Genomic DNA, 25,878 nt, shown 5'->3' with positions numbered 1-25,878 from the left:
TACATTTTTTTTTTTTTCATTTCTGTTTAGAATTATCTATCAGTGCCTACAATTTGTATAGAAGGTGAATCAGTCACAAAGAATTCACTAACATGACGTGAATAACGGGGATTGTTTCATAAATATTAATGAGGATACTGATAAGTAAATTACTTCGTTTTAAGGCTTCTTGTTTATTTTAGTTTTTTTTTTTAATATAAAAATACTGGGATTTAAAATTCAAGCATAAATCATTATTTCCAAAAGTTGTGGCGTTAAGCTTCAAAAGTTAAGTTTCGTCGTTGCCAAGGACAGCGTTAAGTTCCGCTGTTCAGGGTCTCCAAACTTGGATATTAAGAACGTCTTAACGCTAGGTTCTCAATATCTACCGTGTTATAGGGGAAGAGGCGTGAAGCTGACCAACACACCACAGTTCTACTAACCACAGACAGTTCAATCTTTTTAATTTTTTTTTAATTATAAAAATATTTAGTTTTAAAACTTTCAAGCTTTTCGGTCTTTGGTAGTTGCGGGTTTTTCTTCAAATAGATTATCACTTGGGGAATATCAAATAATAAGTGGAAAATAAAGTGCAACGCTCAGTTCCGCTACACGAATGCTTTTTTATAGTTCTATGCTGTATCGCGCATCTAGCACGGTAGGCAGAGGGAACCTAATTGGGAACTATGTGATAAGTGGCGAAACTCAAATCTGAAGCTAAAACTGAAAAATATCAAGATATAAAAATTACATATAGCTCAATCTCAAGGAAAAAATGACACAATAATCATCAAAGCGTTCACGACAACGGGATAGGGTCCAACAAACGACAGGCATTGTCAAGACGAGGCCGCTCCCGCGTGGGCCATCAATCTCTTTAGAGTCCGTGCCCTGGCACTGGCGGGACGGCGGGACTGTCCGCAGCTATAAATAAATACTCATCGCTTGTTATTTAGATGTAGTAACTGCTTTGGGCCAGTCGTTTGGTGATATGGTCAATTTAAGTTGGAATTGGGACAAGTGTTTGGTGGCACTTGGTAGATTTTTTTTTATAATGGATTACTTAGCTTAGATAGAGAGAATGTAGAGTAGTAACAATTTTAAATAAGAGGTTGAGAAATGACCTAAATATTCAATGAATGCAGGGAAATGGAAACAATTGCCCCATGCAGGGATGGAACCCCTAAATATAATAGTATTGTTTTAAGCTTAATTCAAAAGGAATTTGTCCGATATACCATATTATTCCGATATACCATATTGGTTATACCATAGATTATGTAAAAAAACCATAACGTCAATCAATTTGAAATGTGTAATAATCGTAAAAATGTAAGACTAAGAGATCTTTATTAAACATTTCAAATTAAACTCTTAAAAATTAAACTCTCAAGCGAGGATTGAAGCCATAGCATTTACAGTTAAATGTTGATCCACTGCACCATAACAGCACTGCACATAACATATGAACATATATTATTTACTCAGTAATTACGCTTAGCAAGTATAATAATATTTTATCTATGATGGCGTCGCGAATAACAATTAACGTCATGTTCCCACGTCTAGATTATCTGTACAATGGCGTCGTGTTCTCATGGTGTTTTATTATTTATCTGTGGTCTATACTGTTAATGATATATAACAAACAAAAAAGAAAAGTCATTTCCATTATAGACAGGGCAAATCAACAAAAAAGTTATTTAATTATTTATTCATTAAGCAGCCATTTCTACTCTTTTAAAGATTACAAAAATTGTGTGAGTGTGTTTGATTCCCATTCGAGGGAAAGAATTATTTTTAATTTTTAGAGACAAAGTTTAAATTGTCTTCTGGAAACTAACCCGTTATGTCTCAGAAATAAGGCAGAATATGAAGAACGAAATATCTTAAAACTAGGTTCCTTCTATAAAATTATAAAGAAATATAAATTACAAAACGACAACAGCCCCGATTCTTCAATTACGGAAACCATTTCTTAAGGCAATTAGATTTACTTTTCAGGATGTGCCAGCTATAATCGTATATGGAAACCTTCATTCCGTACACTCATAAGTAATTCTTATCTTGATATAATTAATTTAGCGCAATAATAACCGACCTCGGCACTAATTGCGTTTTGTAACTCTTTGGGTTTCATCTTTCTAATAAAACTTATATATATGTTATAATTGAAATATATAGAAATTGTGAATTTTGTTATACCTGTATATTAAGTCTAAACTTAATACGAGAAGCTAAAGTTAGGGTTATTTTGTTGAAAATGCTAATCTCAGGAACTACGTTAGTCCATACACTCATAGTCCGTTTAACGAGAACAGGCTATAGGCTATGGCTGGCTATACGGTTAATAGTTTCGACTTTCAGGGTCTCTGGTGATCCCATTTGTAAAGTATAAGAATTATATACAATAAGGAAGATAGCTATTAGCTATTATTAATTAAAATTAAGAATTTAGAAACCAGGTATTAAAATGAAGCTATAACTAGATATCTGAAGAAAATATTTGTGTTCTTAATAACAACTCAAGTAAGACGGTTTAGGCGTTACGCAATAACTATTGTGCAAAGTGAAATTAAAAAAATAAGATGTTTTTTTTATTTTCACGCATATTTCAGTTTGTGAAATATGTCCTGGTGATACATATTTTTTTTACATATAGAAGTGTTGGAATAGGGCACCTGATGTTAAGACATTCGGTTTCTCCTTCACATCCTCCCCTATTTTCGAGACATTGCTTGTTGAAGAACAGAATTCAACGGTGTGCTTTATCTTGTTAGCAGAGCGAGGAAATGAAAATATTTCATTTACACGCGATGAATGTGTATATTCTTTTCTCAGTCCTCAACTGTGAAAGAAATCCACATCTTTTACAGTCACACAGATAAATATACATATATAAAAGATATACTCAAATGAAACGAAAGATTTAAATATTTCATATTTTTACAATATAACTGAAAAAATTAAAAACAAAAAGGTCGTTTATAACAAGATGGCGGTTACCGTTTGAGGTTAAAAGTGAAAGAAATCACGCCCGCCATTGTTAGACGGTCGGTCGTCAGTAAATTGCCGTTTATACTCGTAAAACTGTAGTTTACACGATTGCGTAAAGAGAAGTGTTGTCTTTAAATTAATACTTGTGGAATAACAAAGGAAATGAATGGAATCAAATTGTTTTTTTCGTTATGGTAAGTGGTACCAAAACAAAGCGCTTCAGCTCGCCATAGACAGAAACATTATATGCTATAGCATATAATGTCTCAAAAGTGAGGAACAGGGTGTCTTAATATTAGGTTCCCTTTGCCCACCTTGTTACACGAGAAAAGTTTGAAAGAGGAATTGCACTGCTTTAAAAAAAATCTAAGGTGAACTAAAACACAGGCGAAGTAGCGGGTTAAACTAGACCAAATTACATTATTATACAATTACAATGATCGAGCAGGATACATTTGAAGGCCGGGCAACAGCCGATATGTCAAAAACGTGCCCAAGTAGTTCTCTTACAAAAGCTTATTATTACTTTCTATTTTAAAATGGTAGACTATATTGTATTATTATTATGCCTTGGAATTTTAGTACAAGGCAGAGGGATTCGGGGGACCTAGTGTTAAAATACTCCCATTTTCCTATTAAGATATTATAGTTTTCCATTTTGCGCTGAATTCTATAGGCATTACGTGTTGACTGGCAGAACTAAGCGCCGTACTTTGCCTCGTGACCAGAGCGAGAAAAATGAAAATATTAAATGTAACATTTCCTCGAGTTTATGGGAGCAAGTGTGCTATGAAATATTTAAATTTCATTATTTTTTTTTCTTAGCAATATATAGGTGGCAGCACATGGGCTTTGTAACAAAATATATATTAGCCTGCATAACATCAGTTCTGCCACTCAACCCGCAATGCCTCCAGAATTCGGGGGAAAGTGGGGAACGGAGTGTTTTAACACTAGACTCCCTCTGCCTACCCTGCTGTGTGCGGGATACAGCGTGAAGCTGCCAACATAACAACAAAAAATAACCTCGATATTATCAAATATCATAATCCATTCAATTTCAATGTGAAAAACCTTAGAATTTCAGTGTCAGTTTGTGACATAACTTTAAAATTGAACAATCAACCTTATATTAAATAAACTTAAAGTATATTTTCGCGAAACATGTTCTTATATTCTTTTATATAATAATATATGCAATTATGAAGCCGATGTTTATTTTAGCTGTTAACATAAATGTATGGCCTAGACACACTTGGGGGTTAACGCCTAACGGTAGGCTAGAGATGAGTTTGAATGGTTAGTTGGCAAATAACTTTAAATTTATTTTAAAACATTTATTTTAGTTTCACACTGTATTACGCACGTGGCAAGTTAGGCAGAAGGAACCTGGGAACCTAGTGTTAAGACTTTTCTCATTAAGACATTTTCATTCTCCACTTTCCGCCGAATTCTCCAACTATTGTGTGTTGAGTGGTAGAACAACGTAGATAATTTGTACTTTAAAAAAAAAATAAATAAAGTTATGCACTAGAATGTTGCAATATTTAAAAAAAAACTAAAAGAGCTTTCTTGCATTTCGTTGTAAGAGTGTAAAGACTTCGTTATTAAAAGACAAATAAAAAAATACTTTTTATTTATTTTTGTTTTATAGAGGTACACGAGTATATTGGTGTTAATTCATATGTCAAATTACATATTCTTTGACAAGATCAGATTTTTTTTATCTACTGTAGCGGAGAAAAGATAATTCATTACCCCCGAAGTGAAAATCGAATCTACAACCATTGTTTTAACAGTCAGATGCTGTTCTACTACAAAACGTAGGTATATTAAACAAAAAAAATAAGACTAAAATAGTTTAAAAAATCTCTCAAAAACCTGCAATTTTGGGAATACCACAAACAACAAAACAAATTCATTAACATTGTAAAACGAAGATCTTCCTCTAATGATAATTATAATAACCCATCATTAGTTCAAGTTTTTCTTAGAAAATATAAGTTTTTGTGTAAAATATGTAGATAGGTATGTAATGTAAGGTTAGAACGTCATACTTAGGTTGCTACCTCATTTTTTTTTAGTACAAAAAAATAAAAAATCATTTTCTCGCTTTTTTTCGCTTAGCGGGTTAGGCAGAGGGAACCTAGTGTTAACACCACCGAATTTTAGCTAGACTTTGAATGTTGGATAGCTCGACTCTACACCGCGCTCCGTCTACCAGAACAAGGTATTTAGGGAATTCGGGAGTAAAAATAAATATAATAATAATTACTTAAAGTAGGGATCAAACCCATAACCATCGAGTTTACAGTCATAAGCTTTCCCACTATGCCACGAAGACGATGCTATAAAAATATATTAAATTTATAAATACCATTTTTTTTAAATACCATTTTTGCTTCACGCTGTATTTCGCACATAGTACCGTAGGCAGGGAACCTGGGAACCTGATTTTAAGCCCCTCCGCCAAATAATCGCTATTTTATTTCAACATAGGCAAGTAGAGATACTTGCCTACAATAAATATAATTTATCGACTATAACGGATACAGCCTACCAGTTACTGCGTAAGGTATCAATCAAGCTGCTCAGAGAAATGAGGCGCACTTTCTAGGGCGTCCGTTCGACTCCGCTGTAGGTAATTATGCATTTCATAGGCATAGGGTTTCTTTATGCATTTCACTTATAAACTTACTTCTATTATAGTTGTAAATTCTACTATTACTGCTAGTAATAGTAAAACTTCTTACTTGCAATTATATGTGTTCAAAGCTAAAGTCCAGCCCCCCCAAGAAAATATCTCTAGATACTCTAATATTTTGGGGAAAAATATAGTTTTTTTAATATTATACTTCGGTTAAAATATAAACAAATAAAAATCATATGTCATAAACAATATTTGTATATATTTCGAAATATTCTATTTACATAACGTTGTTATCGGTGAAGGCCATGTAGGATGAGGATGACCAACTCAGCTGAATGGTTCTAAATTATACAATGATTAGCGTCTCCTCGTGCCTTTGTTTGAGTGGACATTGTATTCAACGTCAACAAAGAGAAAAAAAATGATTTTGTGGACTTTTTACAACCTTAAGATGTGAATAGGATAACATCGATTTTCACGTTCCCGTAGGTATTCCGAGGAATTCTGTTATAGTGTTCCCCTGGATTCCGTAACCTAACTTCAGGGTAAATCTCGTTTTTTTATCGCCCATTATCGGAAAGGTTTTATATAAATAAATAGAATTATACTCACCCTTAGGCCATTTAGTAATATGTAAATTTTATTATCTAAATCAAAGTTACCAATTTACCTGAATCAAAAATACACAAAATATTAATATAAATCCATAAGAAGGTAAATAAATGTAAATTTTTTTTTAGAAAAGTATTTTTCTTTCCCATATATAGAATAAATATATTAATATTTATATGAAAATATTTGAAGAATTCCACTTAAAAGCTATATAAATAACTTATATAGCTTTTTAGAGTTACAGTTCAGAACAGCTTTGGCCAGAAACTTCACACAATTTCTATGAAAGCTTTCACTTTAACTCGACGAATTAAGAATTCGAATATAAACGAACAAGTAGCTTGCAATTTCGTTTGCGTATAGAACGTCAAATTATAGTTTTCCTTTCCGGAATTTATGGAAAATCTTTCCTTACACTCCTCAAGAAGCCAAACTTCAGCTTTTTACGTCCAGTAATTTCTTAAATAACTTAAAATAGGTATATGTATGTTTATACGGATTAGTTTATATAATTTATAGGGCAATATATGACTAAACTCAACATGCATTTCATTCATATCAACGAAAAGTGAAGATCGAAATAAATACAGTCTACATTTTCTTTGTCCTTCTCCATGACCAAAAACCCGATACTTATTGGTCCAACTTCCACTCGGACAAAAGAAATATTTTTATGTCCCTGCTCTGAGGCACAGTGTGGCGTTGAGTTCTATTTATCAACATGCAATTTCTCGATTTCGGACGGTGTGTAGTGAACGGAGTTCTTTATTGGGAATAAAAGCAGGATACAGCGAGAAGCAAAATTATTCCCGATTTCTCCACTACCACTAACACGCAGGCGATGCGTGAAGAGTATAATACACTACGTCTTAGCATTAACTACGTAATAAAATACACTAATGTCATGATGGCGTGAAGTTTTAGAACCGGTTGTTGGCATTCATCCCATTCGTTCTGTGAACTGAGATGATTCAAGTGTTCTCAAACTCGAGTATGTGGACGAGGAGCGATCATTTGGTGCATCAATGTCGTAATTGGACTTTTTTTTAATGTATACAGAATGAAAAAATGTTAAAATTTCTTAGGTACCTTAGCTTGGCTTTACTGACACTACCAGAAACTCCACAGAATGCATGATAAATACAAAACCTAATAGAAATATATACAAAGTTAATATTTTTTTAGCTTTACGCTGTATTTTCCATTTAGCAGGGTACGCAGAGGGAATCTGGAAACCTAGTGTTACGATACTACGTTTCCATTACGACACTTCCCTTTCCTAGTTTCCGCCGAATTCTGGAGGCGTTGAGTGTTCAGGGGAGGAATTCAACGCTACGCTTTGCCTCGTTACCAAAGCGAGGAAATGAAAATTTTAAATATATATACAATTTTCTCGAGTGGGAATCGAACCCACAACCAGTCGCGTTTACAGTCACACTTAGTGTCCCTGCGCCACGACTGGCCTCAAGTAAATACGTCTTACAATATATATGTATATATAATACAATTGTACAAATATATGGCATATAATAGGTATATATGTATATATGAGTGTTGCAAAACAGTTATCGAGACCCACTTCCAGTTCGCAAACAAAACACATTTGCCTATGAATTAAAATATTGTGAAACGTTCGTTGAACTTTAAGGCTTACATCTGAATATATATACTACCGTTCAAAAGTATTTGCCCACTAAGGAATAAATGTGTTTTAGAAAAAAAAACAACCGAAACAATTTTGTATTATTAAAATTTTATTCCTTATAATAAATTTACTTTTGTTATACAAAAAAATATTAAGTTTTAGCTAGATTATTTATTAAATGTTGCCTTCGTTAATATATCCGCCTTTTGCCCTTATTACCGCTACGCAGAGTTTAGGCATTCTATCAATTAATTTTATCAGGTAGCCAGGATCAATTGCATTCCACTCCTTCTGCAGTATATCCCAGAGATGTGTGGTGGAATAGGGGCATTCTTTTCGCACCTCTCTGTCTAATTTATCCCATAATAATTCTATAGGATTGAGATCAGGGGATTGCGATGGCCGTACCATAACCTTTAGTACTCTTTTCCGCTCTAAGTCTTTCAAATAGTTCTTGCATAGATTAGAAGAATGTTTAGGGTCATTGTCATGCTAAAACATGAAGTTCTTACCGATTAATCGAACACCAGAAGACGTCATATTGTCTTGGAGTATTTTTTTGTATCCGTCTTTTTTGAAAATTCCCGTAATTTTTATTAGATCACCAGTTGTATTTCCAGCAAAACAGCCCCAAACCATCTTAGAGCCTCCTCCATGTTTTACTGTAGGCACTATACAAGCATCTATCATTCGTTCTTTTAAATTTCGGCGAACAAATACTCGTCTCTTCGAACAAAAAACTTCAAATTTTGATTCATCACTCCACTATACACGTTTCCACTCGTCATGTGTCCAATTTTGGTGTTCACGAGCCCATTGAAGTCTTTTTACTTTATTTGACGCCTAAGAAGTGGTTTCTTTACCGCTACTCTTCCTGAAAGACCTGCTTCTATGAGCCGCCTTTTGACAGTGGAATCTTGTCTGGATTTGTTAAATTGTGCTGCAATTTCTGGTGCAGTTAGTTTTCGGTTGCGTCGGCTGGTCAATGCTATGAATTGATCTTCACTGTTAGTAGTCTTACGGGGACGTCCAGTTCGTTTTTTGTTAATATAACTGTTAGTGTCTAGATATTTGTTCACGTTGTAGTCTACTGTTCTTCGAGATATTTTTAATATTGCGGAAATTTCGCGATTACTTTTATTTAATTTATGTAAACTAATAATCATAGAACGTATTTCATTAGATAATTCTTTAGTTTTCACCATTTTATTCAAAATATGACTGCGAGAAGGATTTCTCAACAACAAATTTAATAGTCTTGAGTAGATACGCTTATAAAGGCTGTTAAAAACGAATTTATTAATATTTAGTCTTTTATGTGCAAAAAATATAGTTCTCTTTATGCTATAAATAATAATCAATAAGTGAAAATTACATTAAGTCTCCTAATATAACAAATATACCATCAGGCTACGCAATGCGACTATTTTCAAATTTGAATAAAATCAACTTTGTTCAATTAAATATCAGTATAAGTGTTAATTTAACAGATTCAGTCGTTTATCGTGTAGTGTCAAAGCTAAAATATATAGTTATGTCGATCATATATTCGCTCATAATATTTTAATTCTCTAAAACAACACTGGGCAAATACTTATGAACGGTAGTGTATATGTAGTCGTATATTTAGGTTATGTTTATTTTATTTTTCAGCTTCACTAAAGGAAGAGTGTTAGGGCACTCTCTTTCTCACTTCCCAGTTCTCGAGATGCTAGTTGCTAACTTGAGCGGAGAAATATTTTTTTATGATTTTTTTAAATTCCGACTGGGAATTCTAACAATTAATTGCACTTTTTTATATAATACGGAAATGTAAAATGCAATATAAATTAAATATAATAAAAAAACGGCACACATTTTACAATTTAAACTAGAAGTTTATCGATACAGCTGTCTATATCTTAATGTATAGTTTTTGTATTCATATTTTTAATTATCATTTTTAAACTTAATTATTAGTTACAATTAGTTACATTGAAACGATAAGTCTTTCTTAATAAATGTACTATCCCCTAAAAAAAAATCAATTACAACCAACAGTTCCCGAGATTAGTGCGTTCAACCAAACAAACTTAATAATATTATTACAGCTATACATTGTATAAGAAGTCTCAATAAGAGTTACGCAAATAAACAATGCTAATATTCTACAAGCGTAGTTTAAAACCGGGCCTTTGTTCTAAACTTATTGTTGATCCAACGCGTGTGTTTAATGCGGAAATAAATATAATATACGTATTAATACGACTTTATATTGCCAAAAAGCTATTTAAATTAGCTTTGTGTTAAGGTCGTAGTGGTCGTGATAGTGGTTGTGAGTTCAATCACTACTCTTTTTTTGCTCTAGGTTTTATCCCTAGAGGGATACCGAAAGGGATAGCAGCGCCTAACGCTATCTCTGTCTTTACCTCTTTCGCCTCGTCTATTGTCATCAACCTCTTCATATATGCCCTCGTCCAGGCAGGCTCTCATTCTTTTTACAATCTATTATAAAGCATTCATTCCTATTCCTATGATATTTTTCATAATCTACCTATAGACAGCAAGACGCTATTGTCAAGACTCCGTCCTCCACTTACCGCCTAGATTCTCCTAAATATTTTTACCCCAAATGAGAATCGAACCTACAACCATTCTTTTTACAGTCATATGCTGATCCACTGCGACACGATGGCCTCGTTTATCATATGTAGGTATCTCACCAGCTGTATTGAGTAATCTACGAGTATAAATACAATTGTTAGCGCATTGACGTTACGTGTCGATTTAGTATAGAATATTATGTTTTTTCTTGTAAAATCGTACCAGCTTTTATTATTTCAGGCTTCGGCTTGCGTGGTTAAATGTAAAGAACTATGACAAAGTTGCAGTACCTCATGTAACTCACCCCAGGCTGTGGTCCACGGGTCCACAACCCACTGTGGGTTACATCGAAACTATTATCGTGATGTAAGGTCTAGGCCCGAAGCCAGTTTTGGTTTATAAATATAAACAAATAGTTTGAGATTGGGCCGTAATCCCAAATAAGAAGAGCTAGCTTGTTTTTAATCTCATCCTCGGTAAACTGGGGCAATCTAGTGTTAGGACACTCCGTCGATTGAATGCTGCGCTTAGTAATGAAATGAAAAAAAATTGAAGCCCCCGAGTGGGAATGGAACCCACAGTCCCATTTACACTCGAACGGTGTGCCCATATCTATTACAGGAGAGACCATATTTGGTCTATTTCCATAGTAATCTAACATGAATAGTTGTCCATTAAATAAAATACATGCATAGCGTTTTACGGTTATATAACAGGAAGTTTGGTTAGTTTCTTTTGCTCTCGTTTAAACTTACGATCTATTAGTACCTACTTCAATCTGCACATAATTTTATTTAAGAATAAAGAGTTTAATGAGGCAAACCGCGGCGTTGAGTGCCGCTACTCAAAACCCCGCACTTTGCCTTTTGAAATGAAAATACTTATTATATATTTCCTCAAGTGGAATTCCCCTGTTGTCTCCTTGTGTCCCTGCATCACGACTAGCCTCTGCTACTGAATTTTATATAATATCTTACTAATATTATAATTGTAAAAATTTGTGAAGGTGATCGTTTATTCTATCACGCAAAATTACTGAACAGATTTAGATGAAACTTTCCACTTACGCTTTTATGTAAAAAATGGCTTTAATATATCAATAAAGTAATGCGAGCGAAGCCGCGTGTGGGCCGCTAGTACATAATATATTTATTAATTTAATGTTTCCTTTTCATAACTTTTTATTACCTATTGATTACAACGCGTCAATGAACAATGTATGTATGTTTCTTTGTCACCATAATTTATTATTATCTCCGCAATACTATAATAAATAGTCAATTAATATGATTTAAGGTGCTATATTATAAAAGAATCGAATGACGATAATGAAAAATGGCATTGCTTATACAATTTTCAAAAAATTACTAGTTTTAAGATTTTTGCAGCAGTTTAATAATATAAATAATAGAGTAAGAATCGAACCTACAACCTATCGCGCATCGACTAAGGTTTTTATCACGTTACACTATTAATAAAAATCTATTCTCTTTGCCAACTTTTAAAACGGAGAAATGAGTCATTACGTAAAAATATACAACTTCCAATGCATTTAGCAATGTAAAACATCTAGTCTAGTCAAAGTCAAGTACAAAATAAACAATCACGTGTGGAAGCTATAAAATTATTTATATAGCTTTTGTACAAACAAATGTATTTTGTTTTAGTTAAAACTATAAAGATGAGATGCGTCATTAAATTATCTTCTATTTAGGTATATTTATTTTATGAGGTATTTAAGTAATATTTTTATTTCATAAAGACAACGGGGCACAACGGTTGTCGGTTCGATTCCCACCCGAAGCAATGGAATGTTTAATATCCACCACTCAACACGCAATGCCTCTATTATAAATATTTGGGTAAAAGTGTGGACCAGAAGTGTCTTAATGAGAACAAATGGTTTTACACTATGTTCCCATTAAAACACCCTGCTATGAGCGTAATATCCATTTATTCAAGTTTAAGCAAAATAAAAAATTCCATATAATTATAAAAATATTTGAATTAGCATCTTGTTAGCTTAAACGGTCGCATCTTCGTCGGAGGTCATGCCTTTGATTTTGGCCTAGGATTGATCAAGGTTTTTATAATTTTGGTTTGTTCATCACAATCACGTTCTTTATACGCATATATGTACAAATTTTATTGGCTTTCGGCCATCATTTTTACGTACTTTCGCAATATAATTTTTAATTATCTATTTGTACATATATAAAAATACAAATAAAAAGAAACAAATGCATATTATTAGACTGTAAATTTTCACATTCTGTAAGTGGAAGATATGAACCCATTTTTTTTTTTTGACTATTTGTCTCTGCATTGCGTTGGTGATTACTACTAACTACTAACTATTAAAATATTTTGACAGACTTTTTCTAACATTTCGTTTTAATTTTATTTAAATCGGTTCTTAAATAAAATGTTATACAGTATGACAATATTGTTATAAAATAAATGTTTTATTGAAATGGTTCATCCATTTCAATAAAACATTTATTTATATTACTTTAGTTTTTATTGTATAGTAATTGTCTTTGAAGTGACTAATGTTCTTAGATCACAAAAATGATTCAGATAAATAATTGTATAGTGCAAGCGGGCAAGATCGCTAGTATGTATATAAAAAGTCCTTAAGGTGTTATGTAGTATGTATGAAGTTATAAGGACACAATTTTGTTTTATAGAAGTTGCGGATCGCGACTTCGTCGTTTCGTGGATTGTAAAATGAAAAATATTGTAATTTCGTCTCCTTTCGTTTTAATATATATTTCAACAATACGTCCCTCTTAATACGTCCCTCTAAAAAGTAAAGAACCTGAAAGTTAACCATCTTTGGCTAAGTAAAGGAGGAGTTTATAAAAGATATACAAACCAAAAAAATAAATATAATATATCTGTTTTTATATTTTTAATTAATGCAGCTAAAAAATATAAAAAAGAATAACGTAAAGTAGAACTATAAAATAAATTCATTTTAAAACAATAATATAAATTTAAAAAAAAACGCGCACAAATTACGAAACAGCCACGCTAGACCGACCGTGACCTGGCCCGAGTTTAGCCTACATTTGTAGATAAAGAAGTCTGTAAATTTATTTATGTATTTTACATCAAGAAAAAAAACAAAGAATAAAAAACAAACGAAAGTCCTCTTAAATTATTCCCATTATTTATTATTAGTATTAAACTTACGAATTTAAATTAAGTAGTTAAATTTTAACCATAATTTACTTCATTATAAACTACAATTATAAAGGTGTATCTTAGCAATTAAAAGTAATAACTAATTTATTAATGTATACAACCTTCGTGTGTCTTTAAACATATGAAACAAGCGAATTAATATGTTCTATTATATATGATTTTTAGTGTTAATTGTTTTGTATCTATTAATATGTGGATATGGCGCAGTGGTTAGCTAAACAGTTTACTATGGAAGTAATGGGTTTATGCACTGTCATTAGTTAAATATAATACTTCTGCAAATAAGTAATAACAAATCTTAATTTTTAAAATGCATCTTGTCTCATAAATAAATATTAAAATGACTTAATGCGTAAAATATATTTATGTAACATGTAAAAAATATATTTTTAATTTATAAAAAAATATAATTTTATTTTATACAGGTAAAGTATTTTAAATTTCGTAATAAAATTATAAAAATGCGTTAAATTATTTTTCATGTATTAATTTATTCTACATTCATAATATTTTTTATTATATTTATATTTTTATTATCCACTACATTTTCAAGCAAAGATTAATCACCTTTCATCCTTTAAATTTCAAAAGCAAAAGATATAAATAAATGACATTTGTATTTTTTTTTAAAATGTGAAACGGGACCCTACCCTATTACTAAGACTGTCACTAGGCTGTATCTCATGAACTGTGACAGACAATTTTCACAGATAATGTATTTCTGTTGCCACTATAACAAAAAATCTTTTAAAAAAAAATAAAAAATATATTTAAGGGTGGTATTATACAGCAAACGAGATTTTTTGAGAGAGAGAGAGAACCCTTAGTGCGCGAGTCTCATCCACCTTTGGCTGGGATATTTAATTTGTTTTTTTATTAACACAATATGTTTTAAAGCAAAGATGCTACCGTTCGTTATTTATAGTTTAAAAAAATCTAGTTAAACAAGTTAACATATTAACCGTTACCGATATAAGTTACAACAATGTACATAATAGAATTTTAACTATGCAACGTAACGATATACCGTATTTGCATAATGACCTCATTAGACATTTGCGTCGGGTCGAACGAACGACCTTTGATAAAAATAAATATGTTTTATTTATCTTTATTTTTACAAGGTGCAGCAAACAAATAATATAAAATAATAGTAATTATTATTCCCATTTCAAATTTGAATAAGGAGTCGGGAAAAATAACTATATATATTATAAACACAGACGCGCAAAGTCGCAAAAGATGGCAATAGCCGGGATTAATGCCAGGAGGAAGAAGATTATAAACACAGAAGAATGATTTCTTTTCTCGCCATGTAACAAGATAAAGAGCGGCGTTGAGCTCCGCCACTCAACACCTTACGTCTCGAAAATTGGGGAAGGTTCCTGTATCTATTATATGAAACCAAGAAAAAAAAAACGTTATTAAGGTATCAAATAAATGGCTCCACTTTTAATGAACTTTAAACTTAAACGTTAAAACCAACCTTGAATTCGTTTTTGACACTTTCCCATTCGCGCCAAAATCAACTTCGCTGCCGCCAAAACTAGTCACCAAAGGCACATCACCTTCCGCCATATTTGTTTTTATCATTTTTTTAATCACTATGGCTAAGACCTAAATTTGTAAGGCCGTCAAATATTGGTGTTTGTTTTTTTTTTAGTATTTGTGTACAACCCGCGCGGTCGACGGTCTGTGTTATACTGACTGAACTGACCGATTATTTTATTGATGCTAATGATGTGCGCTCGAGCTCAGATAACATATGACGGTCTACTGTCATTGATAATGAAAAGGTTTACGCAACAGTGTTTCCGCCATTTTTTTTTGTGTTGAATTGTTCTGTCAATGAGATGCAATTTTCGTTAATGTGTCATTAAATAGTTTTTACCTGGGTTAAAGTAATGATTGGTTCTTTGCTATCATGTAAAGTGTTTTTTTAAAAAAATATTAGTCGAAGATTTAAGTAATGATGTTAATTTTATTAATATTTGTGTTCCTGTTATTTTTTTTTTAATTTGGACACAAGTCAAAGACTTGTTAATGGTGTGAACCAAAAACGAGTTTGCCTGTAACGGAATAGAAAAACTAAAATTAGAAAAGAATTTGAATTTAAGGCAAAAAAATCATATCTTTAAAACGTTGATAATGTGTAAAAAATCTATTTTTAAGAGTAAGAGTTAAAATGTATAAATTTAAAATGCTAATTAATAATTATCTATATTGCGAACTGGCAACACATATAGTTCTATTCCATTGCTGGCCTAGGCATAAACAAAGAACAGAAGAGAAAGCGATAAACTTATACGAAAAATTCTAGTTTCACAGATATCCTGCTTAAAACAGTGAATCTTGATGCTTAACAAATCTGACCAATTACTAGAAAACCTATTATTAATACCAACATCCGAATATTCATTATATATTTTAACTTTATTTATACCCACAATCACCATTCCTTCATATATAAATCTACACTAATACTATAAAGCTGAAGAGTTTGTTTTGGGTGAAGGCGCTCATCTCTGAAACCCCTAGAACGAATTGAATAGTCCATTTATCGAGGACTTCTATAGGCTATATTGCATGAAGCTATTCGATACAAAGAACGACATAACCCACCAACCCACTAAAAATTTGTTAGGTGTTAATACAACTATCAATTATTCAAACACGAGCGAAGCCGCGGGTAAAATCTAGTCAAATATAAAATATAAATGTACAATAAATCACATGCGTGTCTACGTTTGTTCGACGCTGCGCACGCGCACCCCGCCCCTACCACAAAATACGCAATGTATCCGCTTTAAATTTACCATTTTTCCGGATTTCTTCATTTACGTAACGCAGTGTGTATTTACTATTTACTATTGCTGGCATTCTTTTGCCATATTTGGTATTTGTAAAGTGTCATGTTTTTGAAATTAGTGAAACTTTTCGCATATTAGTAGTTTAAATTAATGGCATTATACTTTCTAGATGTTGTGGAGTGAGATGCCGTTGGGAAACATCATCACACTGTAAACGCAACGGTTGTGAGTTCGATTCTCACTTGGAGGAATGATTATTTTTAATATTTTTTTGTATATGTATTATGTTTATTATATCGTAAATTATAAAGTAAATACATAAGTTTCATTAAAATACTTTCGAAAATTGTTTTAGTTTATAATTATAATAAAAATATGTGAGTTGCGTTATTGGAACAACATCTTTAAGCGATTCCTATATTATTTAGAACTAGTCGTTGCAAACAATTATTTTTTTATTTTTATCTAAAGATAGACTTAGTGACATAGCTTTCTGCAAATCACTTTCCGACAATTTAAAAGAGATTTCGTATTAGGTGACGAAATTCAACACCGCATTTACCATAACATGATTGAGTAAACAACATAAAAATCAATGCAATATTATTTTTAGCTTCCGAGAAATTAGTGCAGCAAAAAAATTTACAATTAGATAGATTAGAGGATAAGCATGTATGGAATTAATGTCTATTGAATGTAATGCAGGATGGCTGCCAACTAATGTAATAGATTGTACCATTGATTTTGAAAAGAGCAACTGTTGAGTTTCTTGCCGGCTCTTCTCAGCAGAACTGCCTTCCGAACCGGTGGTAGCTTTTTGTTCATATGTTCATTCGACGATTCAAAAGTGCTTATAATAATTGCCTATTTGAATAAAGAATATTTTGAATTTTTTTTTTTTGAATTGTTTGAAAGCCGTAATAGACAATGAATATTATTTAATTCTAACAACAAAAAATCGAACTAATAACCTCCTTTTTCCAAATCGGTTTAAAATAACAATAATTAATATCTCTCGCATAGCGCCGTCCCATTTCCCGTACAGCGTCACAGCCGCCAGACAACATCGTAATATACCAACAATTCTCGAAAATCGGTATAATTGGGGTATTCCGTAAAAAAAACACAATTTGTCACTTCAAAACAATAATACGCCCTCTAAATTGTTGATAACGTCATCATGGTGTTATCACGTGATTAGTTGGGGTTCAAATTTCGATTTGGGGAAATGAAATTAGTGATAAGGCCGCCTGTGCAACGATTTAGGCTGGAGATAAATTAAAAGGACATACTTTTTCAGTCAATACTTGAATGGATGATAATCAGGGGATCGAATGACGATTGCTTTTTTCATGGCATTCAATAGCCGTTAGCCTAACTTCCCGCAGGGAACGCCCTTGCTACTGACTACAACCTGTCAAGAAGCCACGTCGTGCTTGCGATTTCTCAGAGATAGAGTACTTTATTCTCGACCTAACAGGTGTCGCTGTAAAACCCAATAGGGCTCACGTGCGAAAAAAGATGTCAACAATATCGGATGAATCAAAATCAAAATGAATATCAGTTTCACGCTCTATCCCGTGCACAGCAGGGTAGTCAGAGGGAATAACACATTCCGTTCCCCGCTTTCCGATGGTTTTTTCAAGGCATTGCGTGTTAAGTAGTGGAACTCAACGCCGGGCTTTTGTCTCGGTGCCAAAACGAAAAATTAAAACATTAATAAATATGATATATATATTTCCTCGAGTGGGAATCGAACCCTTAACCGTCTCGTTACAGACACACCCTTGTGCCGCTGCGCTACGACGGCCTTGGATGAATCAAACATTATAAAAGAACTCTATTGTTATATAGGATCATAAATACTTTGCAGATAACAAATTCTTGGGTAAAATACTAATAAATAATTGTTTCCCGGAAACAGTGGGTAAGTTTGCGGACATCAGTTTATCTAATACAGAAAGACTCACTTCCGGTTATAGTTTTTTTTAGTACTTGTTTATTATTAATTTACGAATTTTAACAGAAAATAGGAGCCTCGTTTTTTTGTCTTCGTTTCGTTTTCGTCGTCTTTTTTTAAAATAATTAACAGAGATATGAGCGATAAAGCAATAAAAAAAAATATTTACGAAATATATGAAAATAAAATTGTAAAAGTACATGTCTATACATTTTTTTTGTTTAGCATATTTAGCACCACCGATAACGTTATCACTACATATAAAACATAGGTTATGAACTTTACCGCAAATGAAAAAACATGCGAATATTTACCAACATGACCTATATTGGTGATTTAATAACAAATTTTGTGAATTCCTGAACAGCAATTATATAATTAACAATAATTGATAATTCCGATAAATATTAATCTATTTTTTAAGGGACTCCATTCGAGACATTTCGAATCCACTAATTTCTCGAAAATTAAGTGGCATATCGAAGTGTGTCAATCTTTCTGGTATATTCCAATTTCTTTAAGTTAGAATTAACTCAAGTTATACCCAATCATTAAAAGTGGTTTACTAGTTTTAAAAAATGGGTATCCACATATTTCTGGAGATAAATGCACCCTTTTTTATAGGTATGGGTGATACGGCCGATGTGTTGTGGCGTCATTACAGTTAGGTTTCGAACTTACGCGCATTGTGCATTCGGGAACAAAATGATAAATAAGAAAAAAAAGGTACGTATTTAAAGTCTCTTTACTTTTTTTATTCCGTATATGGGTCAAATTCATTAAACGTACCATATCCTCCAAACCAAACAAGTCACACTTTCTTCACTACGTGAGTAGGGTTACAACCATTCTATAATTGGTCAACCATAATGTTACTTTCCCCTTTGACTTTCGTTTTGTTTTCTAATGATATAGTATAGTGTGGCACAGGCCTTATGTTTCATTAGCCCGAATGGGATTGCGCCTTTGTCTATGCGCTGATGACGTTTGTATGACAGCTGTCAAATGACACTTGTTTTTTTAACCATTAACGGTGTGGGCGTGAGTGATTTGTAATGTTTTGTCTTTCTTTTATTATGTTTTTTTTTTATTTAAATTAACTGCATTGGTCAGAACCTATCAATATTATTACTAATTTTCATTTCCCGATTTCATACAGAAAGTATGAAACTGAGTGTCTTAACACGACGTTCCCTCTACTCTCCTTTGCGGGAAAAAGTATAATAGTGCTTCTTTGTCTGACTATAATTTGTTTAATGGAATTTATGGTTAATTTGCTGTGTCAAATTAATTTTAAATTAAACTACCCTGTTTCGTTTTTAATTTTAAATTAAAAAAGAATGAAGTCCCTCTATAAAAAGCAAATAAGGAACTAAGCGTAAATGGCATTACTCCGGTTGCCTTTACCAAGTTCAATGATATTTGAAAGTAGCTGAAGTGAACTACTTTTATTATTATAGACTAGTATTAGTCCGTAACTTTGTTTGGGCATTTTGAGAAGTTAAGCTCTTTTTATTGAGAAGCCCTTTTTTGTTGGGATATGTCGGCCTAAGTCCTGTCGCGTTAAATCACGGCGTTGGGTGCCGCAACTTCTCACGCAATGATAAAAAGTAAAAATAAATAGGCGTAGTCAAAGCGGGCGAAGCAGAACACTAGTATTATTTGTACTGACATTGAAATTTGAACTCGCACCTATCGATTTATTTCTTGGTTTGATTTCAATATACTAAAGGCCATCGTAGCGCAGCGGCACAGCGTTAGTCTGTAAACACGACGGTTGTTCTTTTTTAATCTGTTTCATGTTGAAATTAATTATTTAAATTTTCCCACTTCGATAACAAGACAAAACGCTACGTTGAGTTCCACCATTTAACAATTAGTGTTTCGAAAATTGGACTAAAAGCAGGAAACGAAGTGTTTTAACACTAGGTTCTTTTATGCTTGTCCTGTTATATGCGGGATATCATCCACCCTCACAAACTTTCACATCTATAATATTAATAGGAACTAGGATAGGATAAGTTTAAATCCCAATATACTTGAACATAACAAACAAAGTGTATACCATCTAATTAAAGTAGTTTGTTTAACATATCCTCATAATGCTAAAGATGGCCTTAGCTCCGAGATATGCATATCACGTCTTATATTTAATAGCGCTGGTACGCGGCAGTGTTTCTGATCGCGTTGGATCTAATGTATGGTAATGTTGGTTTAGTATGAGATGGAAACATTTGATGCACTTGTTGCAGGTTTGGAGGGATTCTGAGTGTGAACTTGGGTTGTGGGTTCGGTTTCGATTTGGGGGAGTTTTGAAATTAAAAATAAAAATATTTTTTTACCATCACGTATCCTACAAAAATCCATCCACACTCCATTAAATTTTACTGTATGTAAAAGAAAGATAAAAAAGGCCGAGGCTGTTCTGGCACAGCGTCAAAACAGCACAGAGTACGCGACGGTTGTGGATACAATTCCCCTTCGGTAGAAATAATTATTGACCTTTTCCTCGCAATTGTAATAAGAAACAAAGCACCCCAACACGGAATGTCTCAAAAATTGGGCGATACGTGAGCAACAGAGTGCCTTAACACTAGGTTCCCTCTGCCTAACCTGCAACATGCAGGATACAGCGCGAACTTGAAAAATAAACCAATAATAATCTCAAAAAGCTCTTAACTTTATTTCTTCATAAACCAAATCCTGTAAAAGGAACATGTCGTTCCAAACTAACGGTACAATCGTGTTAAGTGTGGAACGGAGAGAGCGCTATACCATTCTCTTAGGAGCGAAAGAGATAAGAGACAAGGCCTCGATCGCTCGCGGATGTATGGCAAAGATCTCAGATTTGCATTATACATGCAATTTGTGTTAAAACTAGTGACCTAAACGCGGCTTCGCCCGCTTATACTTATTGTTATATTATAGCCAAATTATACAAAATCTTTAAATTAATTGTAGCCTTTGTGCTATTCCGATTTATAAGCTATATTACTGTAAAGTTTGATCGAAATCCGTTCAGCAACTTTTGCGTGAAAGTAGAACAAACAACCATTTTCAGAAACCTTCACATTTATAATACAAATAGGACTAACTTTTACGTGCGGACTATATTAATAGGACTACTTTAGCTCCCTTGGTAAACTGGATATATACTATTTCCTACATATCAGGGTAGACAGAGATAACAGTGTCAACACACTCCGTTTTTCGCTTTCTGCCCAAGTGGCAGAGGCATTTCGTGTTGAGTGGCGGAACCCAACGGCACGCTTTGTGTTATCCAAAACAGAAATTGTCCCAACTCACATTAGAAAAATACGAGTATATTATCTTTAAAAATAAATTTATAAACTAATCACAAAAATAATATATAGGCAAATAAAAAAAATAGCTACCAAATTCATGAAAAACGACCACCTATCATTATTCTGTCACATGCCATTGTTTCTTAACCAATCCACCAAGCATTTGATCGCACAAAGCTTATAGCATTAGCTTCGACAAAGTTTTTGTTTATTGAAGGACAAGCGGAGAAGGGACCTATGACATCACTCTAAGGAGTCTACGGTAAGTCACACCCAAGATATGAAGATTACGTATGTTAATTTAAGTTATGCGTAAATATTTTACTGCAATACTGTTTTTAGTCCATGCATGGTATATATAGAGAGGTATAGTCTTATATGCAAGAGTTCTGGGTTCAAAATGTAGGTTATAATTATTCTAAATTATTAAATTCATTCCGCAGATAGTGGGAAACGTCTAAATGGGAACGGAGTCACTTAAAATTAGGATAAGTAGGTAGGAGGTACAATCCCTTCTTTTTCATTTCGTCCTTCTAGTAAGTCAATGTGCGGCGTTTAGTTCCGTCACCCAACATGCAATGGTGAATGCGAAAATTGAGCGGTGCATGGAAATGGATTGTCTTAACACTAGGTTTCCTTTGCTTATCCTGTTACAGCTAAAAACTAAACTTAAGTGAAACTCAAGATCTAAAAATTAAGTTTTGTCGATATTAAGATACTTACTTATATGTGAATATTGTCTACTGTCGGGAAAATTATTTACATTTCCTCACTCTTAGTCTAGGAAGACAGGCGGCAGCGTTAAGTTACGAAACCACGAAAGTTAACATCCGTATTAACCGCTGTGCCACCAAGGCTTAAGCAAATACAGTGCATAAAGAACAGACAGATAATTAATATTATTTATATAATGTTTATATAAACAAAGTATGTGAGTAATACGCACAAAGTACGCAATCATCGTGGCAAATAACTTAAATGGATGAATAGACAATTCTTATATGCTTAAAAAACTATAAACTGTTATTCTGTTGGACGTTTCCATACATGATGAAACAAAAGAAATAATTTTATAGTGAAATTTCTGTATTTTATTTAAAAACAATTAATACTAGTTGCACTGTATTAGTATAGTGGGAACCTAGTGTTAAGTGCCGTTCCCCATTTTCCGCCGAATTCTTGCAATATTGTTAGAACAATATGACGCTCTTACCGGAAACTGGAATTGAATTGAGAAGAATAATATTGAATTAAGATTAAATTTAGCTAAAAGGTCTATATGGGTATGAAAAAAATACATCTGGACAGCCACAGTCTATTTAAATATTTGACTAGTTTTGCCTGCTAACGTAACCAAATGGAAAAATCCAGGAATCTTGTGAGATACGTGACTCATTTTTAAATTCCCGAGAACACTATTACTGAGAGTTCAGTGCGTTATTTTTATTAAGTAACAATTAACGTCCTATAACCCTATAACCCTAGATTTCCCCTATAAATGGAGTATCCACCACGAAGAGTTTCAATTTGAATCAATTTTGTAGTTTTTTTGTAGTTGCTGAGATTGGCGCGTTCGACCAAACAAACATTTTTTTATAATATTACTACACAATATAGATATGCCTTAACCGAGAACCGAACCCATAAATACTGCAAGTCATGGCCACTAGTCACTACCTATCAGACTAGGTATACAAGTCATACGATATTCTCATATTATAATAGTTTAGTTTCACGCTCTTTCACTCGCTCGTTGGGTAGACTTGTGACGTCAGCGCATGCATCGTCGGCCACGCCGTTACGGTACAGTTGCCGTGAATTCAGTATTATATAAGGTTAGTGTAGGTTCAAAGTTTTTCATGTTTTTAATTTTAATGTTTATTTGCTTCACTAAAAATATGTGATTTCTAAAAGAAAAGCGCGGAGTTACTATGAACGAACTCGAGCTGGAATCGAATCCGCAACCGTTTTATTTACAGACAGGCACTGTGCCGCGACGGCCTCCACAATTAATATAATTAATATAAATGATATATATCTCAATACAACCATAAATGGTTTGAAAGGAAATTGCAATTGGTAACACGTGGCCCATTGAATAAGCCCTTAGGCTATTTTATAGGGGGAAAGGAATAAATGAATGAATATAATTTGTTAGCCATTTCGACAATATTACGATTTATTTCAATACAACTAAATATTCGGCAGAAAGTGGGGAACGGAGTGTCTTAACACTAGGTTCTCTCTGCCGTGTGCTGGATACAGCGAGAAACTTGAATTACCCTTTTGGAGAAGTAAAATCTATGAAGCATTGTTAAGTAAGTTTGGGCATGAAAGAATGAGTGAGGAAAAGACGACAAAAAAGATATATGAAGCTAGAGGGAGTGGCAAGAGAGACAAAGATTGACCTTCGAGAACGCAGTGTCGATAATACTGAAGGAAACTTTACTAGGAACAAAGCGCGAAGCTAAAAAAGAAAGAATAATATTAATTAAAATAAAACTCATTTTCGTCTAGTAAAATAAGGTAGGGCGCGGCGTCAAGTTACGTGGTGGACGCTTTTCAATATAGATATATTTTTCATTTTACTTATCTATATATATAAAATTGAAAGGTCACTCACTCATCACGAAATCTCAGAAACTACATGTGCTAGGAATCTCAAATTTTGCATAGGAGTTATTTATAGGACGTAGGTGCTCGCTAAGACGGGAATTTGCAATATTCGACTTCTAAGGGGTTGTTTTTGGGGTCGAAAGTTTGTATGAAACTTTGTTACTACAAATGCTAGGAGTCTCAAATTTTGCATAGACGTCACTAGGACGTAGTCATGGAGACAGAAATTAATAATAACATAGTTCACGCGGGTGTCACCGCGAGCGGGCCACTAGTAATTTTATAAAAAGAATCTTTATGTACCATTGTTTAAGCAAAAAATCTTATATAGTTTTCTATTTCGTTACCTAGTTTCCTTTTTATTAACTGACATTATTGACCTACAGGTAAGTAATGTCAGTTACATAACGTATATTATAAATAAATGTAAAAATTGTATCTAAAAACATTAACTGTTAGTATATAGGTAGTTCAAAGTAACCGTTGTGTTTAGCTTTCACTCGTTATGTCTTAGAACGCGGATTTCAGTAGAAACAAAGTTGAGGCTGTCGTGGCTTAGTGGGTCAGCTTATAAGTTTAGACGTTAGTTACGGGTTCAATTAGTACTTGTTTACTGTCCTTATACGATAAATTCGGCGTTGGGTTCCGCCCCTTAACATAAAATTTTAAATGCAGCCGGATCGTGGGTAAGGTAATGTCTTAAATATAGATTTCCTTAGCCTACTTTTCAGTAGAGTTGCTGTTTTTACTAAATAAATAACTTTTTATTAATGTTACGATGCCTAATTTTTTACACAAATAATCTGGGAACTTAATGTTTAGACACTCCGCTCCACACATTCCTTCGAATACTGAAGGCATTGCGTATTGAGTGGCGGAAGTTAACGCAGCGCTTTGCCTCAACACCGTAACGAAGAAATGAAAGGAAGTAAATTAAATATATAATTTCCTCCAGAATCGAACCCACAACCTGTAGCGTTAACAGTCACACACTTGTGCTCCTGCACTGGCCTTATTATATTTAGTCCAGTCCTGTAATGTATGAATTATTAATATAATAATATATCATAAGGAAAAGGGTATTGTAAACACTAAGCAAGCGTTTTACTTCAATCCAAATAAAATGAGATGACTCACACGGATTTAATAATAATTGTTAAACTTTAAATAATTATTATTTTACCTTCAAGCTATATCCCGTTTATAGCAAGGGCGGCAGAGGAATCCTAGTGTAAAGACAGTCCATCTCCCTTATCTCTTCTTGTCTAAAAGACTACACTAGAAAGACATGGAACATCTCGAAATTGGTACATGAAGAACAAAGTGTCGTAACACTCTATCAGGTTCTCTCTATCTAAAAATCTGTTTCTATTTATTAAAACTATCTAAAATCTTTTATCTGTTTATAATCGTTTATCGGGGCAATTTCATAATCGTTTACTAATTATTTATTTAAATGTAAATAAATTAACTATATCTATATATATCTCAAAACCTTGATTGTATTGTTA

At 33.1% G+C, this 25,878-nt stretch overlaps 1 protein-coding gene across 2 annotated transcripts in view; it reads right to left on the bottom strand.

Annotated features, from left to right (window-relative positions):
• ced-6 (PTB domain-containing adapter protein ced-6) overlaps positions 1–25,878 on the bottom strand; it is a 50,637-nt gene that overhangs the window by 23,162 nt on the left and 1,597 nt on the right. Inside the window, exon 1 of one of the 2 annotated variants that reach the window (XM_085187596.1) lies at positions 15,163–15,390. The exons of the other annotated variant lie outside the window; for it this stretch is intronic. Within the exon in view, the coding sequence (XP_085043722.1) occupies positions 15,163–15,269 (107 nt within the window). The 5' untranslated portion in view covers positions 15,270–15,390. Of the gene's footprint in view, positions 1–15,162; positions 15,391–25,878 lie in introns of those variants that run through there. 2 annotated transcript variants of the gene reach the window in all.

This window comes from Heliconius melpomene, chromosome 7 (genome assembly GCF_056956725.1).
Source record: "Heliconius melpomene rosina isolate 202511_hmr_F chromosome 7, ASM5695672v1, whole genome shotgun sequence".
Lineage (NCBI taxonomy): Eukaryota > Metazoa > Arthropoda > Insecta > Lepidoptera > Nymphalidae > Heliconius > Heliconius melpomene.
This window is presented reverse-complemented; position numbering and strand designations above follow the sequence as displayed.